Source organism: Hypomesus transpacificus, chromosome 21 (genome assembly GCF_021917145.1).
Source record: "Hypomesus transpacificus isolate Combined female chromosome 21, fHypTra1, whole genome shotgun sequence".
Lineage (NCBI taxonomy): Eukaryota > Metazoa > Chordata > Actinopteri > Osmeriformes > Osmeridae > Hypomesus > Hypomesus transpacificus.
In genome coordinates this window covers 3,775,322-3,795,681 of record NC_061080.1, presented here as the reverse complement: position 1 = coordinate 3,795,681, position 20,360 = coordinate 3,775,322, and the positions used below count along the sequence as shown (strand labels likewise).

General features: G+C 45.3%; 2 protein-coding genes across 3 annotated transcripts in view; both read right to left on the bottom strand.

The window, feature by feature from the left end:
* LOC124483172 (testis-expressed protein 2-like) overlaps positions 1-11,125 on the bottom strand; it is a 30,199-nt gene extending 19,074 nt beyond the window's left edge. Inside the window, exons 1-2 of one of the 2 annotated variants that reach the window (XM_047043469.1) lie at positions 10,953-11,125; positions 10,202-10,335 (exon numbers count right to left, since the gene is read on the bottom strand). The gene's annotated coding sequence lies outside the window, so the exon portion shown is untranslated. The remainder of the gene's footprint in view (positions 1-10,201; positions 10,336-10,952) is intronic. The other variant, XM_047043470.1, reaches the window with a different exon arrangement.
* Positions 11,126-12,536: 1,411 nt separating this feature from the next.
* Positions 12,537-14,364, bottom strand: LOC124483173 (myeloid-associated differentiation marker homolog). Its single transcript, XM_047043471.1, has 2 exons — positions 14,132-14,364; positions 12,537-13,844 (listed from the first exon to the last, which is right to left on the bottom strand). Exon 2 carries the CDS (start codon positions 13,812-13,814, stop codon positions 12,873-12,875), a length of 942 nt encoding a protein of 313 aa, XP_046899427.1. The 5' UTR covers positions 13,815-13,844; positions 14,132-14,364; the 3' UTR covers positions 12,537-12,872.
* Positions 14,365-20,360: the final 5,996 nt, after the last annotated feature.

Sequence of the window (20,360 nt, the reverse complement as noted above, 5' to 3'; positions counted from 1 at the left end):
GTCTTGATGCTGATGAACTAAACATTGACAGTGCTCTATCACCCTCTCTATCTCTCCCCATAAAAAACCTCCAACATGGACCTTGTTATAGACACATGACAATGCAGGTGTATAGCACCAAACTACCCCACCCTTCCCAACCCTGTCTCATTCTTTACCCCCCGTCCTGCAGCAGCTGGCTTGGACTATCCCGCTCCAGGATCATCTTCCTCACCCTCATCGATCTGTCTCATTTATAATTGATCATCTGAGCAGGATGCCAGATAGCTGTGCTATAGATCGGTCTTAGTTGCAACTGAACAAATGTCTCTGTGTGTGTGTCGCTGCAGTAGATAAAAGTGATAATTGATTTCTAGACTGGATTTTTTTGTTGTTGACTTATTTCTTACTACTGCTAGCCAGTATCTTCACACTCTTCTCAACTGTTAGCATATAAAACCGTGATAAGCAGGGTCACTGTTATTCAAAATGTTTCAACATTTCACACAGGTCAAACATACAGTACCAGTCAAAAGTTTGGACACACTAATGTGTCCAAACTTTTGACTGGTACTGTAGGTCATTCTTTAACGATTGGCTGATAAGCTCTTGCTCAAGTTGTTGACACTGGTTGGCAGCTGTGGGGACAACAGTATCCTCGCTGGGTCAGACAAAAAACTGGGGTGGTGGTGGCCACGGTGACATGTCACGAGTAAGACAGTCAGACAGTCAGTCAGACAGTCAGTCAGCCAACCACATCCCTATCCCCAGCTGGCCATTGGGTCAACACTACAATGAGGCCATTCTACAGCGCTGCGCTGTGAGCTAGAGTAAAAGGCCTCATTAGAATCCATGCAACCTATAAAGAGCTTAGTCAGGACCTACACACAACTTTCACACAATCCTGTACTGATGTGACAAAAACCTAGTGTGTGTGTGTGTGTGTGTGTGTGTGTGTGTGTGTGTGTGTGTGTGAAAGCCATAATACATATAAAACACCCTGGGGTTAAGTGGTCTATCCCCACGGTCCTGTAGTTATTAGATAGTGAGTTTGTGTGTGTGTGTACACACTAAAGCACAATTATATTTGTGTGTCCCCCTCCCTCCAAGCTCCACAGTGAGCCCAGTGTGGCGCGGAGCCATGGAGATCCGACGAACGCTGATAATGCTAATTACCGTGGCGATGAGCGCTCATTAGATCTGGTGTTCCCGAGTTCATCAGGGAGATGTTCAGAACTCTCCCCAGCTCTTCATTCACCCACACTTAGCACCACAGGAGGACACTTCTACATATGTCCCGAGCTGTTGCAGACAGTCTGATGTCCTTTGTGGGTGATGTCACTGTGTGGTGATTTCAGAAGGGCGGGATTTATGATTAATCTCTATGAGGGAATGTGGCAAAGTCACCATGACCGGTGGTGGGGAGAGCGTAGGAGAAAAAAATTGGGCTGTAGTTGAGTCATACTGCATTGTTAATGACATTTTATTCCAGTGGGATGGTTGTTACGTATGAGTCATGTGGAAAGACGCTCACACACACACCTCATCTGCTGACCTGACTAACCACTAACATTCTTCCAACACAGCTTTTGTTTTTGGCTTTCACCAGAACTCAAATTCCGACCGTTGCGTAACCCTAAGTCATGCCAAGTCCACGATAAACCCACTTCCCATCCTTCATTGATTAGATTTGAACCGTGAAGGCTGAGTTTAGACTGTGGTATCCTAGCACCTTGGCTCACTTTGTGGTCAAGGACTTCCCAACTGCCATTTGAAATGGCAGGAAAGTTATAAAAATGATAAGGATAGCCCGTTGAAGAAAGAAAAAAAAATGATAAAAAGATTGGCCAGTTGACTTATCTACAACCTATGACTGCTCACACCAACAAAGCTTTCAGTGAATGTTGCCATGGTCAAGCCTACACGTTGGTGGGGAAAACATGGTGCGTCTCTAACACACCAAATCAGGAAATGAAGAAAAAAAAAAAGTTCTCAGACCCACCAGTGCTGCTTCCTGTCAGCTTGCAACACTGACACCTGTGTGTCTGTGTGAAATTGTTCTGTATGTTCATGATTTACGAGTGTATCACCAGCATTCAAATGCTGGGTACATATGTGTGTTATCTTATGAATGAATGGGGTGCTTTACCATGTGTAAAAAGCCCTGCCTGTTTTATAATTAGTATTAATTTGTATAGTTCTCTTCATTTGTATTGTGTATTGTCTACAGTCGTTTGTATTATTGGTTACCTATTCTTTCCCGCATTAAAATGTTCCCTCTGGGATGAATAAAGTACCATTAAATTAACAGCAAAAAAGATTAATGAGAATTTCAGGTTCACTGTATTTCAGGTTGGCCACTAATACTAGCTGGGTTGCAAATCAGGATGTATACACGGTGCAATACACACTGAGCCAAATTGGTCCATATCATTCTTCAAAAGGAAGGTGGGTAGATTTTCCAGACAGGGAAGCAGCCATTGTCTTTTCATCTACGGTGGTGACGCTCCTCCACCCTTTGATGGTGGAGGGTCTGAATCTTCGAGGTCTGAAAATAAATATATCGTTTCCATGGTAGCTCACTCACGGATAGTCAGGGACGGGTATTTTTTGCAAGTCATCCTCTCTAGCTGCCATCTGAAATTACAGAGAAGCTGGACTGCTGGAAGGGGGGGGGGGGGGGGGCGACGAAATACAGCCTTCTCAAATGTCAAAAACTCTGCTCATTTCAAACAGCAAGCAACAATAATGACAATTATTCTGGCTGCATTGAGGGTGAAAATAGAAAAATTTACGAGGGAGAGACTGGAAAAAGAAGTACAAAAAGAACGCAGCAAGATGGGAGTCTGGGAAAGTACAATGGAGTCATGGTTTCTGATGTCAGAAGTCATTCTATAAGAATATGTTAGCAAGGGACCTTCACTGGACACTAGACCCTCCCTCTTATGTCAATACCAGTTGGACTTAGACCCTACCGTCAAACTCCCTTGCCCAAGAGAGGCGACATCTTTGTTTACCATATCTACTTTAGCTTCTGTTCTTAATGGGGCAACACACCTGTGGGAGACATGATGTAATCCTAGCCCTTTAAACATGGCCCAGGTTTCCTAGGCAAGGATTAGCAATAATCCTACACTACATTTTACACTGTTTCACCAATAGCCCCCACCCCCTCCCACAACATGCACAAACACTGCCTTTAAGATAACAAGCCCCTATGTCCCTTCTCTGGAAATGTTAACCCCCCCCCTCCCCACTCCCACATCCCAACACAAGTAATACAACCTACATCACCAATGGATGATCACAGCGGGTTATTTGTGTGTGCCGGTATTTTTGTGGTTTGCCTTTTGTAAAGTCAATTTGGCATGGTATTTAAGATAACACCACCGCAAGGTTGAGTAGGTGGGAGGAATCAAAATAAAATGTCTGTAGCTGCCTTTTTTCCCCCGTCGACAGCTCAGCGTGCCTATTTTGGCGTGCGACATGATGTAATACCGACACGTTTCCAGGCCGCTGATCACAGAAGCGCCACTTTCTCTCTAAACCTGAGGGGGGGAGGGGGGGGGGGGGAGTTAAAATGTGAAGTCATAATCTTTCCAATTATGTGAAATGGTGGGTGCTTGTCCTCGTTGGGTATGAAAATGCCTTTGTGCTAATTCCATTGACACACGCTCAAACACATACAACGTCGACACGTAGACTAGTATGGGAAAGAGAGAATGACATTGGAGAAAGATGCAACAGTTAAATTGCGGTTTCAGCTTGAAGCATGCTGCGTTAAGGCTTGGCTAACATCGTCTTGGCAGAGAGTAACCCATGTGTGCGTGTGTGCGCATGTACAAGACAGGTCTTGAATCACATACAGCAAAAGTACTAGAGGGGGAAACATTTCTTTTATAAATGGAATGGATTGACGAACTACAGAGTGGTGCGTGTTTTGCTTGTGTATGAGAATAGCTAGTGAAGTTTGCAATAGAAATTACAACAGAGAGAACAGAGCGTAATGAGTTAATGGATAATATCTACTTGGGTCCCAAACAGACTGGTTTCACCCCAGTGTCATTGACTTCAAGTATGCAGTTCAACTTGCACAACAGGCATTGATAGAAATGATGGAAATGATGTAAACTGTATAATCGTACATTCTCTCTCACACACACACACACACACAATACAATTGTGTTGAGATGCAGAGGAGAGACAATTATCGAGAGACGAGTTACACTAACCTGACTAGATTGCAGGAATGCAGGCTAACTTCCTTTTGGTATCGCCTTGCACCATGTTGTTTATAATGTAGTGACTAGCATGGGCTGATTCTGCTACTTGGTCTGGCCTCAGGACTAGCATGGGCTGATTCTGCTACTTGGTCTGGCCTCAGGACTAGCATGGGCTGATCCTGCTGCTTGGTCTGGCCTCAGGACTAGCATGGGCTGATCCTGCTGCTTGGTCTGGCCTCAGGACTAGCATGGGCTGATCCTGCTACTTGGTCTGGGCTCAGGACTAGCATGGGCTGATCCTGCTACTTGGTCTGGGCTCAGTTACTTTTAAGCAAAGTCATTTCACTATATGGGGCACTGCTTATGAAACCAAACCATGACAACGAACTACCAAACGACACAGGGGCACACAATCGGGTTCAGGCCCATCTCCCCCGCACCCTGTCCTCTACTGTATAAAACACACCAGGGAGCTACAGTTTGACTTTCACACTTTATAAACTCGAGAGCACCCGGCACTTCCCGCACACTCCCACACGCGTAATAAAAACATATGCCCATGTGTGCGCGAGTGTCTACTCTGCCCCTGCTGGTTTTGCTGAGCTGAAACTGTGAGAGTTACTGTCAGGAGCTAATTAGCGTTGAGAGTGTGAGTTTGTCTGTGTGTGTGAGCATAAGTGAGAATGAATAAGCATGTCCTGATGGGGAGGTTGTGTGAGTGTCTCAGTCGACGCTGGTCAGAGAGCTTACAGGAATGGATACAAATCCACCTGTGTTTGTGTGTCGGATGGGGCCAGATCAGGCCAGTTTGTTCCAGTCAAGGGAAGACGCATCTTAATAGATGCACCTGCTTCTCATCTTAACTCCATTGTGATATTGAGAACCTACATTTAGCCGTGTAGGCAAATGTGTGAGGACATAAACAAGTAAAGTCTGTCAAGAAAATTCCTTGACTGGACATTTTCTGACAAGGGAAGCATTGTGCCAACGGCAATGTCTTTGGGGTGGTGAGAACAGGGAACTGGGAAAACGTGTTTGGAGTGAGTGCTTTGTTACCCAAAATAGTTGGAAGAGCGAGTCCTTAAAAATGTAATCCGACCTGACGCTGTGAATCGCTCCCATTATCTTCAATTGTTTTAGAGAATGGGGAGAGAGAGAGAGAGAGAGAGAGAGAGAGAGAGAGAGAGAGAGAGAGAGAGAGAGAGAGAGAGAGAGAGAGAGAGAGAGAGAGAGAGAGAGAGAGAGACATAAACTGACAAAGATACAGTGAGAGATTTACATAAAAAAACATCACACTGGGAATGTGAGACAAAAGACAAAGACATCTTGGTCTCCCCCTCAGGTCAGCAGTCCTGGTTCGTGGCCTGCTGTAATAGCCTGGACCATATGCTGCCACATCCAAGCTGTCAACATGTCAGAAACACCGAAAAACAACACTCTGTTCTACCTCCTCAGGATCAGTACATCTGGAATCGCACATCTCTCTCATCGCAGTACGGTTGAGATGGTCGTCATGGACTATGTGCTGGGATCCATCTTGATTTCTCTCCAATACTGGCTCCTTATTATAGCCTTGTCATTTAACGGGTTCATAGTTGCTGGACGGTGAACTCTTAACTTGGTGAAGTATTGTTGAAACATAAAAAATAAACAAAAACACAGGTGCTGTTGAGGGATAATGACAATAATGATCTTTTGTCGTTGATGTCATTTTGAACAACATAGGGCCTAGGCCTCGTTGACTTTGGCTCACATAGTTGTCACTTGTGTTACATAATACATTCCTCCAGTTAAGCGCTACACTTCCTCAACGGGGCCTCATTACATTTGAATGAGCTACGCGGCTATCAAGGTGACAAAACTGCAGAACTTAGACACAAGGATCGGTTTCTGGTCTACATCAGGCTTCGTATTTTGACACCGCTACAGCAGGCCAAACATGAAAGGGAATTGAAATGATCAAAGTCTGTAATTGTGCAATCTGAGGGTGAAGAGAGATTGCCTGAAACAATCGTAATAAACCAAACCAAACTCATAGGAATGCGACCAAAGTGGCACAACATTACCTTTTTCAGACACCATCGCGGTATTTGAATAGATCGGATTTGCTCCCTTCTCCCTATGTGAATATCTGGGTAACCGCACATCTGTGATGACCTAAGCTAGATGTGAAATCTCCCTGCTATGCTCTGCATCTCCATCGAGTTGCGATGGGGTCCATCCACCTGAACAGCCTTCAACATCTGGAGAAGCCTTGCGTCCATCGGTCTCCTCCACCAACCACGACTCCGACTCCACCAAGGTGTTTGTCCTACATCTCTAACAGAAATGTGCGCCCACGACACACACATTTACAGAAGCGAGCGGAACGCAAACACAGCAGATTGAAACTCCGGAGAAATTAAACACACACACACACCTCCCTCCTCCCCTTGGCTGGCTACATGTGCCACATCCCTGACTGCCTTACCTGTCGGAATTCATTTGGTTTTCCTACATCACTTGCCAAAGTAAGCTACGCCAACATGGACCACCAACGAACCAAGGCGGCGGTGAGATTGAACCACACTACCTGGTGAGCGTGTAAACAAGACCTGAGCAACGAGCACAGATGGAGGCAAGATCAATAGTCCCCAGAAGGTTTACTGGTAATAAGGCTGTATATAGCAGAAACCAATGAAGTCAAGGAGTTGCTAATCCCACTTTTAATAGTGCTGCAGCGCCCCAATCGATAATGGGGAGGTAATGGGGTTGAAACGGGCTGAACTTCACAAATGCGTCCCTGGCTAATCACTCAGGTTAGAGCCAGCTCTATACTCGGGGGGAGGGGTCGAAGGGTGGCTGAAGTCCAAAAGGTTGATGGCACAACGCATCACGACGCCCAATCCCGACGTCAGGAGCGGAACTCATCCCAGTAGGATTCCACCATGACTAAAACGTTTCTATTTCAGTTTGCCTTTTTGGGCTCGTAACCAACCCCCCATGTTCAGAACACAGCTCATCCACAGTCTCCATTTCCAGAGAGAGAGAGAGCTACAGAAGCATATATGCTGGCTAGGCTGTACTGATTATCTGCAGTCCCTCCTCTTCTGACTGTTCCCATGGTAAACAGGGGATGGTCCCCTCTTCTGACTGTTCCCATGGTAAACAGGGGATGGTCCCCTCTTCTGACTGTTCCCATGGTAAACAGGGGATGGTCCCCTCTTCTGACTGTTCCCATGGTAAACAGGAGATGGTCCCCTCTTCTGACTGTTCCCATGGTAAACAGGGGATGGTCCCCTCTTCTGTCTGTTCCCATGGTAAACAGGGGATGGTCCCCTCTTCTGACTGTTCCCATGGTAAACTAAAAGTAAAATGAAGATAAATCTAAAGTCTAAAGTAAAATGAAGTAAAATAAATCTAAAGTAAAATGAAGATAAATCTGTAAATACATCCTATTTGTCCAAATACTTTACATGGTCTGGAAGATAATTGTTTGTGATATTGTATTGTGTGAAATGTGAGAGACTAATTGAACAACCCATTCACCTCGTCTTAATAATTGAATACGAATTCCTGTTGTTGTTCTTCTGGAAGCTCGGCATTCATTTTACCTGTGTAAACCCGCTGTCAGCTTGAGTCGAGTTTGTCACCGAGACAAGAAGAAAGCAACATTCTTGCATATTTCAGAACAGGTAACACTAGAACCAAGACTTTGTCCATGAGTCATATCTGCATAGTTCATGTACAGATTTGAAAAGAATGATTCACGGCTCTGATGGTGTGACAGCTCGAAAATATCCCTGATCCTTTGACCGGGACACAGCCTTTTAGAGGGAGGGACGAGGCTGGAATACAGCAGTTGGATCTGACGCTGTTGACTAAATGTTGACTGAACAACAGAAGCGAGGCGGGGGAGTCTGCCCCAGCTGTTCCTTATCAGTTAGGAGGGCTAGGGTTACCTCCAGCTCACTGTCTTGATTCACTGACACACCTGCTACCTCCCCCAGTCTCTATACAGTCGGTTCTTAGTCTGGACCCATCACACGACACGCACTCATAAAACCCGGCTGTCGACTGCTCAATGTGTTGCTTTTGGGTTCTGTTGGAAGCTTTGTAGGTAGTACTAACTCGAGGGGAGATGCAGCTACCTGAATGGGTAGCTTAGAGGCTAAGTACGCTCTGACTAACCAGGCATGAGAAAAGAAATGCGCTTGAGCTATAAATAGCCCTAGACCAAAACCATAGAGAGAGAAAGACAGCAGGAAAAAGAGAGAAAAAGAGAGAAAAAGAGATTAGAAACTCACTTTAGGAGGTCCACGAGTGAGTCAGAACTGTGAACAGGTGTCGAGTCAACATGGTGTAATCCTTACAGCGAATAGAAAACCTTGATAAGCCACGTTGAGCTCATGTTTCCCAGTTTCATGTCAACGGTGCCGAATGTAATTCATGGTAGCTGTCCCAATACATCCCTACAACATTGTTCTCTGCACTGTGGAGTCCCGCACCAGTTCGGCTGCATCGCAAAAGCTCGATCATGTGAAGTTAGTCTTACGATAACATATTTAGCTCAAACTAAAAGACGCTGTCAGTCTTTAACACATCTGTGTGGGTATTGTAACTGATCCCCACACTAACTAGGGGGAAACCATCACCCCCCCTACCCACCAGGAAGTGGAGGTTAGCTTTTTTTTTTTTGCAACGGCCTCCCGTTGTCTTGCAAATAGATGGTATGGTAAGTAACTTCTGCTTTACATGACGCTAAAATGGAACTCTGGTAATTCCACTACTTCTCAAACAGGTGTTAGTGGAGGTCTTCATCTCAGCCTCTCTTTACCACAGTCACACGTGTTCTCTCCAGTGGGTTTATTCCATGAATGAAAGATTGACACCGTTTCAAACGGTTAGACTATTTCTTGGATTGATTTGATCCATGATCTGCTTTGAGCTGTTTCAAAAATAGGTGAAGATTCAAGTCCTTCTGTTGCAGAAACGTTGGACAAACTGGGAAGGTACAGTCCATTTATCACATTGGACCCATAAGAGGAAAGACCCTTGAAATGTCTCAAGTCTAAAGCAGGTGCAACTGACAGTGTATCATTAACTATGGAACTGTACCCAAAGGCTGTGTTGCCATGGTGAAATTTGATTAGAAGAGGGGGCACACTTGGATTTAGTCATATCCTGCTTTCAGGACACCACAAACAACATCACCCAATCCCTATCGATAAGACCCAGTGTACAATTGCTGTGTTTTATTGGATGACACGGCGCTACGTATGAAGCTACTATGCAAAGAGCTAAGATCACTTAGCATCTTCCATGTGGTGAATTTGTTTAAGCAAACCAGTCAAATAACCCAGTACAGTTGCTTTTGGATTGTGAACCTCCATAAAGGCCACAATACTGTCTTTCCATGGTATGACACATCTCCATAGAGATACACCGACACCTCCCTATGCAGTGCCTTTAGATGGAATCTTCATGGTATGAAGATTCCACTTCAAGAAGGAAGTCAGGAGCGAGGACCTCAGAGGGCTTCAAGGCTGGCAATCTTCGGGAATACTTACTGCCTCATGGCAATACCATCAACTGTTAGAACTCTTACAAGGTCAATCGGCTACATAGAATATCATCCAGGCATACAGTGGTGAAGGCACCAAGAGGTTCCGATGAACCTTCCCATCTGAAATGGTAGAAACCTGTTGCCCTCTCGCTTATGGGCTGTGGAAATGTTTTTATTTGCCTACTGGAGTGTATTTACAGTAGCGTTTGTACCTAGCATTGTGAAGCCCATTCCTAAAGAGCTTGTCTGTTCTTCCTGCCCTCTTTCTCATTTCTTACTGTACAGGTTCTCCTCACTTTCTCCTTCTCCCGGTAGCTTTTTGCTCTCCCCTTCCTCTCCTTTCTTCGCTGTCTTTTTCACCACTTATCCTCCCTCTCTCTTTCCCAGAGGTCAGCTGTGGGCGGCGCGGGGAATGGATCGATAATCAGTTCAAATTTACAGCCAAAGTGCTTACCTTCTATGCTCAGGGCCATTCAAGCCAGCCTTGTCTCAGCATCTGCTTCGGTCCATGTGCTGGGAAGTCCAGTCTCACATGTTCATCCTGCCTCCTGGTCTGTTAGAATGATTAGGGCAGGGTCACGCAGATAACTAGACAGAAAGAAACACAAACGCTTAATTTCACCCAGAACTCTTGTGAAATAATAATGGCCGGGTTTCCCAGATTCGTTAACAAGCTCTTAACGCTAAGACCTTCTTAAGAGCATTACGCGTTATTCGTTAAGAGCTTCTTAACGAATCTGGGAAACCTGGCCAATGTCGTTATTTCGCTGGGAGTGTATTGTAAATTGGGTAACTATCCACATGGCCCCTTTTTCTGAAGTGGGGCATTTCAAAGCAATGTTACGACTCAAGCTTGAGACTGGAAACATTGTCTTGTTTGCACGTGACATGATAAGCACTCAAACTTTTATGCCGTTAAGAGTGCTAGCTAGCTGATGATGCTACTGATGTAGCTAGCCTAGCTAAAGCAACGTTTGGTTTGAGCACTTTGCCCCAAACAACTCACAAAACATACGTTTCATGTTCAGGTAGTTGAACTAACTACGAAAACTTATATTAAGATAACCAAGATAATCATGAACGAAATATATACAATTATGTAAAACAACTTTCAGACTTGACGGACAACTTAAATCAACGCCACTTTCACTACCAACTCACAAATAAAAGAGATGTTTTCCCTAAAAAGCGCTCTCTTAACTTACTGTTTCCTGGAATCATTATTTGTCGACCGAATTCGATAAAAAAAAAAACTCCGCTAAATTTTACAAGGCAATAACAAAACGTTGCAATGGTTTGCTAGCTATCAGGTCCAAGTATGTCGTGGATCTCTGCTTGATTCTTGCTCAGCCTGTTGACCATAGCTGTTGACAGCTGACTGCTGCTGAACGATAGACAGTTCCTGAATGAGAAAACGTTGGAGTCTCCCAAGGCTAAAGCAATCGAAGTCGATAAGTGAAATAAATGGATAGATTCAACTGCTCGCGTTTTCAGAGATTGATTCCCACTTAGTAAGACAATCAGTGCCATCATAACAACCTCTTTCCTTCGATGTGTACATGTGTGTAATTGCCGAAAATATACCCAATGTGTCCGTACTTCCCAATCTATAATGTAAATCTTAATTTCGAAGATTAATGTGATAGTAGCCTAGATCCCATCGTTTATGTGTTCATCAATAGTGTACCACGCACAGCACAACTCTTTAGAAACCTCACATAGATAGATACACACAGCGAACTCCAAAAATGTACAATAGAGAGAACCATTTGCAACAGAATAGCCCTCTCGCAAGGATCCCAGAACCAGAAGAACCCTCTTTAACTGTTTGGAATCATACATGCTATCTGACCTGAAAAGGATTCCAAAAGGGTGACCCAAAAGCACATTACGGACTGGAAGAGGGATCTAACCTTGTTTTAATATAATATGTATTTGTTCAGAGGGTAATAACAGGGAGATACAAGGGAATGCCAATACATTTTATAAAGCATACATTCAAGTTAAGTGGAACACTGATTTGAATGTTTGCTTGCTTAGCAATGTAAGTGTCGCCACCTAGTGAGAAAAAATTGAACTTGTTGCCATTCTCAACGTGAATTCAACGATTCTAGTTAGTTCACGTCAACAAACAAAATCTCTGGAATGTAATCCAAAGAAAGTAGGCCTACATTATTTGAAATATTTAGATTTTATACAGGCATTTTTCTTTAAAATAATAGCTACAACTGAAACTATACAACAATGTATTTAGACTTAATACATTGTTAGATTTCAGATTCCAGTTAAGTAATTTATGATCCTTCCTTGTCTTGATCTACAACTTGTCTTTCAGTAATAACAGCCACAAGCTAAAGGTGTGAACTGACACTACACGAGCCTTGCGTCGTTTGTATGTGGTCACATACATACATACAGTTTCACGTGAGAATGTGTCACCCAAAGCTCAAACTTGCTGTGAGATTTCCTCGCTATCATGATGGGTTTAGTGGTACCCTAACTGATCTGATTCGTATTTTCAATATCTTACTTAAATAAACGTATATGTTACTAGTCAGGCATTATTGTAATGGTTCATAAATGCTACATTATTGTGTACTCATTTAGTTATGATTAATAAAGTTACAAATAAACAAAACAAGTAATTACCTAAATATGCACATATATACGTATGTATGTATGCCATACATACATCAGTAGACATATATAGGCATAGTTTACTGTTCTTGGATTGTGGCCACTACGTTAAAGGACTGTTTCAAAAAATCGAAATAAAATAGATGAACAAGTCAATATTACCTTTTAATTTACACATAATATTATGTGTTAACATGCACACAAAAAATGACTGATTAGTACATGATGTTCACCCATAGTAATGGCACTGAATATAAAAAATGGTTGGACACCAATAACATTAACTTGATCATTTCAGTGATCTCCATCTTGATTTCCGCTTACAAAAATAAATCTTCACCACACAAACTCTGGATAGCCCTTGTAGATAGAGAGTATCTAGAGATACTGAATAGAAATGCACTTGATGCGACCACGATGGGTACAGTGGGAGTATGCACCTGTGCATAACCATCCAAGTAGAGTGGATCTAGACTGGCTGTATATTTTCATGGGTGACTTCTGTCGCGCAGCAGTTTGATAGAGAAGGCCAGATCCACCGTGTAGGCCAAGAGCGTCACACTTGCCACTACCGTCTCCATGACAACCTGCACTGGGCAGAAGCGGATGTTTTTTTTACAGAGAGTCGGTAGCCTCAGCACGCGGGTAAAACACAAAATGGTGGCGACTACGTAGAGCAGAACCCCAGTTAGGCTAAACCCTGTCAACAGGCGGTCGAAGGGCACGGGGCATCGCCCGGCCCAGTCCCCGAGTACCACCACCACCGTGCCCAGGGACATGACAAGACAGATGGCGTACGCCACACCTGACACCCACAGCTGCCACCAACTCCAAGGCCAAGCCATGTCTTCCCCATCTCCGGCCTGCAAAGCTCTGCGGGACCCTTCCACAAACAGGGGGATCATCTGACAGCCTCCCCAAAACTGGAGCACCTTGAGCAGGCCGGGGGCACTGGCCATGTAGCCTCTCTGCTCCCGGCTTTGGGTCCGGATCAGAAAGGCCTCTGAGGCGTATGCCAGGAAGGTGAGACAGGAGGCGACCGTAGCCACCACATGGCGTGGCCCCGCCACATTGTGGTCCACGATCATCCCGGGGAAGATCACCGAGGCGCTGAGGACCATGAGCGAGGCGAGGCTGGCCACGGTCACGGTCAGGTTCTTCCAGGAGACGGGGATCAGGCTGTGGAACTGGATGACGCTGAGGACGTGGATGAGGAGGGTGAGGACGAAGAAGAGGCACCAGGTGAACATGCAGAGGATCCAGAAGGTGGAGAGGGGGGCCCGATCGGAGGGATCCAGGGAGGCGGCCCGCTCGGGGGTGTGCAGAGAGGCCACCAGGCTGAATGTGAGGCAGCCGGACAGAAGGGCCCAGGTGCGCACCAGGGACAGAGGGCTGGTGAAGTCCCTCGTTTCCAGCACGATCACGGGCATGGTAGGTCAGGTTATGGACCAATCCAAAACCTGTAAGGGATGTTACACCTATGAGCAATCTTACTGCCATAAAAAACATCACTTTTATCTCTACTTTTAATCATCAAGCATACATGTCGAAGTTCATACTGTGCAGTTAGTTTAAACAGCAAAAATGTTGCGAGACAAAATCCCGGGCCCTGCTAAATCAGTTTGTTACACACAACGACAGTTGTCTACATAAAATACCAGGAGAGTAGATACAAGGAAGCACAGCTATCCCACAAAATGGTTTCAAAGTGTCTCACAGAGCTTGTTCAACCAACGGATACACTTACAGTACTATGACACACTCCTTGAATCTGTAAACTTCAGACAAGCGTTGAAGCCGTCTCCATAGACGAGGGCCCGTCCTGGGCTCCCTCACATCGCACAGCAAACCCCCCGGGCACAGCAAACCCCCCGGGCACAGCAAACCCCTGGGCACAGCAAACCTTAACTCCTCGGGTAAAGTGTCTTTCACACTCCAACAAAACAACTCTGTTGTTGAATTATTTTGAACCTAGCTCTTCAAATCCACCCCCTCCCCCCCCCCCCCCCACCCACCGTCTTCCTCCATCACCCGACCTGCCCCTCCCACTTCCTGTTCGTAGGTTGCAGTGCACTCTCACTGCCGCTTAAAGGTGGCTGCAGGTGACCACAATAAAAGCCGAAAGCAAACACTGTTTTCCTTCCACCGGTTCTCATGAAGTGTTGTTCCCTTTTTCTGATGAGCGAGAAGACAATTGTGTTGCCAGGTTCATTTGACCCCACCCCTCCACTCTCACGATACAGCAGATCCCCCCCAGCAATCTCTTTGACCCTGCCTAATAGGATCTAGAAAAAGTCCAAGTTCTGTCAAGTGTGACATTCTGAAAGCTTGTTGACATTTGGTTTAGTCTCGTTTGCAGCCCGGAACAGGTTTTGTTTGCAGTTTTGTACATTACTGTGATTGCACGTCTCTGAAGATCTTTTTGATGTATTTTTTGGGGTTGGAGAAGATGTCTGTGTGTATGTGTCTTTGCATGTGTCTGTGTTTGCAAGTGCATGTCAGGGAAGTGGTCTGCCTATCTGAAGTAGAATGTCTCAGGTTGGCTTGACATTTGACAATTGAATGTATACTTGAATGTTAGCCTTTTTTTATACATGTTTGTGCTTATGAACTTCATACAGCATGACGTATTAATAGGTTGTACTTTCCGTGATGGCATATTTATAGGGAGTCAGATGGCTGAGCGGTGAGGGAGTCGGGCTAGTAATCAGAAGGTTGCCGGATTGATTCCCCGCCGTGCCACATGATGTTGTGTCCTTGGGCAAGGCACTTCACCCTACTTGCCTCGGGGGGAATGTCCCTGTACTTACTGTAAGTCACTCTGGATAAGAGCGTCTGCTAAATGCATATTTGAGTGCCATCCGCCAAGCGTGTCAGTGTGTGTGTATGTTGAGTCTTCACTGTGTGTGTGTGTGTGTGTGTCGTTTCTTTAATGTGTCCAGTTGGACTTACTTGTCTGTGTATCTTTGTGTTTTTATGTTTGTGTGTGTGTGTGTTCATGTTTTTGTGTGAGTGTGTGCGTGCTTGTTCATGTTTGTGTGTACGTGTGTGTGTGTGTGTGGAAACACAAAAGCATCCTCTGAAGATCCCACACAGTCACTTCACTTCTGTGTACTCCTCACCTGCTCTCTGTGTTATATATAGACACGGATACATCCATTCCCTCGTGTCACACAGCGCCAGTTCAAAAACTCTGATTCTGACAGGAGAAGACACACTTCTAACACCCCACAAAGACACACCATAGCTGCTAAACAACAGAAACCTCCAGACTGCTGCACAACCAAGCTGTTCCCACAAGGGTTAAGTTGAGTCTAAATGTAAATACATACATTAAAATGTAATGTATATCTAGAAATCAGATATTCCTACAATTCACCAAGCATCTAAACATATTCATGTATAGGCCTGTAGTATACATATTTGAATAAATTAAACTTGATTTGGACTTTAATTAAATTATGCGATAGGGACTAAGCTACCATTAGAGATCCCTTTTCTGCCAAGCTTGTCATTAACACAGTTTAAAACATAAATCCACTGAGGCAAATGAGAGGCTTTCAGAGAAACAGTGCCCCTTTGTGGTGGAGTTAAAGTATTGTTGAACATATTTTTTGCTGCGTCTGATCATTGTTCTGTATCCTTCAATCGTGGACCACCTGCTATTGTTGGCCAATGCTATTGTTGAAGATACAAATGAATAGATATGTGATGTACAACATAAGTTTTGTGAACAAACAGATTGGTATTTGACAGTGAGCGCTTTGGTAAAAGGACAAGAACAAAACAGCGCCAGAAACTACACTCTGATGTGAAAGTAGGGCGGTATGTGATAGTGAAGTGATACGTATGCCACCAAGAGGAGACAATAAGACAGACAAACTCATTGTGGGTTTCACTGTAAGTTTCACTGAGGGAAGTGACAATCAGTATGACCAATGTTTTCATAAATCAGTCAGTGATCCCAGTAAAAGGTAAACCGAGAAGGACAGTACCCAGAATGAGGAAGGGCAGAGACATCCACAGAACAGAAGGGGAAATAAGGAAGTCTATTTCGGAGAGACAGAGAGAACGAGAGGTGGGGGTACCAGCAAAGAGTGGACAGGACCAAAGAAAAGAAAAAAGAGGTTGACACGTAGAAGGGGAGGACTGACAGACACAGAGAGACACGGAGAACGAGCAAAGGAGAGCGAGAGAACAACAGGAAGCAAACACAAACGGGGGCAAAGAAGGACAGAAGGGGGAAAAAAGAGAACAGGGGAAAAAGTGAAAAAGAGAGAGAGAGAATCTCAGTGAGATGCGTGGGGGTAGAGAAGGACAGGGGAAAAAAGAGAGAGACGGAGAGGGAGAAAAGAGAGAGAGAGAGAGAGAGAGGAAGGGGGAGGACAAGGGAAAGAGAAGAGGAGCAGTAGAAAGTTAATAATTGATGTGGCCCTGGTCCCAGTTGCTGGTTCCAGCGGCTCCCTCTATCTCACAAAGACATTTAGCAGTGATTCACTTCAAAGAGCCCCCGACCCCTGCTGCTAAGCTGAAAGGCGAATCTCGACGATTGCTTTCTCTCCCCAGCACTAATGCTGGCGTCTTTATGCAGTTAATAAACTGTGCTCTCTCAAACTATATCATTATGGCCAACTTAGGAAGCTAATCATTTAAAGCCAAAGAGTTGTCTCTGTTCCTCTGACTGGGATACGAAACAATGTTGTGTTGTGTGGGAAGTGGGGGGCGCGTGTGTGTGTCTGAGCGCGTGTGTGTGTTTTCACACATCAAAGCTTGGTGTTGGTGTGTGTGTGTGTGGCTAGAGTGTGAAGCGAGTAAGCACACACCCTGTGTCTGTACGACGGTCGATGCTGAGATGAAGAACACTATTGAAGGTGTGAAGCAGCAAAAGACTACACAGAACAAGCCCCCCTTTACACACACACACACACACACACGTGGGCACACACACACACACACACACAGAGACAGACAGAGAGAGACATGTACACATACACACCCACACATACACACCCCCACACACAAAGAAAAGACACAGCAAGCTTATTATAAGCCTTCAGAGCAGTGGCCTATTGTTTTGTTGGTAACCTTTCATTTCACAAAATCAAAGGCTTTAGTATGGATGCCTGTTTGTGTGTGTGTGTGTGTGTGTATTTTCGTGTCCTTGCTTTGTCTGATGTCCCCTTGCTTCCAGGACATAACTGGGATCATAATGAACGTCAACACTGTTTCCATTTGCATCTAATCATCATACCTTTCTCCGAGTAGGCAGACCCGTACACAAGGCATGAAACAGCACATGCGGTGTATGTGTGCACGTGTGTGTGTACGTGTGTGTGTGCGTGGGTATAGGAAGGACAATGCATACAGATGACAGTGAACGTCATTATCCCGTCTCTCTGCATCCCAACAGCTTTCACGTCCTTCAGTGTGGTTTCAAGCACAAACGTGGTTCCAGGTATCTCAACAGTTTGAAGTTCACACCAAAAGCGTTTCATATCGTTGAAACTTTGGAAACACAGCACACTGTGCTGCACTCGAACGAGGTCATGTGAATTTTCAGGTTGTATAACGTTTGGAACTTGTAATCTAATGTTAGTACATGACGTATGACTATAGACTTACACGACAATGGGTGTGATTCATATACAGTAACAATGTAACAGTGACATAAGGACAGTTGATCTCCTTGAGGCTTTACATAAGTGTTCTTAAAATAATCATCGTTGGACTTGAGATACTGTCGAACGGTGATATTGGAGTGGTCGTCGGTTATGCCGTTGGCAGTTAAGTGATGTTTGGTTACCAGTAATGGGACTGTGAGGAGAAAGAAAGAGAGAGAGTTGAACCAAGTAAGGTTTGTTTAAGTGCAGCAGAGCTACCAGTGAGCTCTGTTCCTAGGATCAGATGACACACACACACACACACAAACACACACACCCACACACTAAGGAGGGTCAGAAGCTACAGGTGTGAGGTCATCGTTCATAGAGGTAGTTCCGGCCAGCCAGGTGGAAGCACCTCTCCGGGTCAACCCCGGCCATCAGGCCCAGATCAGGTGAACCAAACATCTCAAGTGTTCTCCACTCAACCTTGTGTCAGGGGGATTGGCTTAACCAATCAGTTCCCGGAACAAAAGCCACCTGGAATTCTGATTCAGCGGAATTACATTCAGTTATATTAGACTCCTGATCACATGTTTTCATTTGATTCCTTTGATTCAGATCAAATGACTGAGTTTATTGAATTTGGGCTGCAGGTCTGTTTATTACTAACAAGCTTCTCAATTTAAAACGGGGGAGGAAACGACATATAAAGTGTTGAGATTTCACCGTCGACAGCCATCTTACCTCCTTCAACCTGCTCCTGACCCCACCGGCCCTCTCACCAACCCCCATTTAATCAGCCACCAAACCCCACACCACGCCCAGCAGAAACAGGTCAGCCGGTTCTTTATCCTGACTTTATCTCCCGCTGGCCCCGGCTTACACGCACCCCATTCCATTCTTCTTCCCTCTCTCCCGGAAGAAAAGAGGAAAGGGACGAGGGGATCGGACTCTCCGTCGGTTCGCTGCTTTATGGAAAACATATGAGAGAGAAAAGAAGAGAGAGAGACAGAGAGAGAGAAGAAGAGAGAGAGGAGAGAGAGAGACAGAGAGAGAGAAGAAGAGAGAGAGAAGAGAGAGAGACAGAGAGAGAGAAGAAGAGAGAGAGAAGAGAGAGAGACAGAGAGAGAGAGAAGAAGAGAGATGAGAGAGAGAGAGAGAGACAGAGAGAGAGAAGAAGAGAGAGAGAAGAGAGAGAGACAGAGAGAGAGAAGAAGAGAGAGAGAAGAGAGAGAGACAGAGAGAGAGAGAAGAAGAGAGATGAGAGAGAGAGAGGCCTGGGGTTCTTGATGGGAGCAGTGATTCGAGCCAGCAGCCACTTGAGAAGCAGAGGCTCTCAAGGCTGTAGGGTTTGTTTGGAGAAGGTCTCTCAGGCCAGAAGCGGGATTACGCAGGTTCCCATGGAACTCCAGCTCGCTCAGACGGGGGGTCTGGATTGTACCCCTTCTGCATGTGCACATACACACACTCACACGTACATGCATGTGCACAAACACAAAGGCAATGCATGCACACACCCGGTCCATGGGAGAAGTGTTTGTATGGTAGGGTGCAACTATGTGCATGCGAGTTTATGCATAAAGTTTGTGCTCTAGGTGGAAAAGATGAGATGACTGTAACATGCCAAAGAGGAATAGAAGGATGAGGTTGATTGCGACGGTGTAAACTGTAGACCCCAATCTTCTTTAGGTGGTTCACTGTTTCACGGAACTAAGAAATGCAGTTTGTCTATGTCAGATCTCTGTCAGCAGTTAGATACCTTGTGTGTACCAAAGAAGGAAAATCATATATGCCAAAGAAGTTCAAAATAACATCCCAAAAGTATTTGGAATTGCATTTGCTTTTCATGTCTGTATCAGGTCTGGCATGTGGTGAGGGTCGAGGATGTGTCCTGTTCTTGCTGCTCCCCCATGGTCACAGCGCCGTGGGAACAGCTGCCGTGACGCCCCCCACCCGCCCCCCCACCCCTACAGTTGCCATGTCGATCCGGCCCATACTCAGCGAGGGGGGGTCCCTTTCATCTTCCCTCTACCACCCTTGCCGAGGATCGAACAACTGGTCGCTCCTGTCAGCACCTTGCCATCCAGGCGAGAGGCCGCACCCTGCCACTACAGACACCGTACCCCCTTCGGGCCATTCATCCTAATGCTACCGCTACCGCTAACGTCTCAGTTAGCGGTAGCATCTGCTAGCATTAGTGCATGCTAAGTCAAGTGCCAGCTGTTAAGTGGAAAGAATGTCTAGCGCTAATGCCTCAAGGTCGCTCCCACCATTGAAACCAATGGGGTTCTCAGCAGCTCCCATGAGAGGTGCTAACTCTGTATCGCTAACAGTTTAGCTTGGTAGCCTGGCGTGTTGGGAATGGGGACTTTG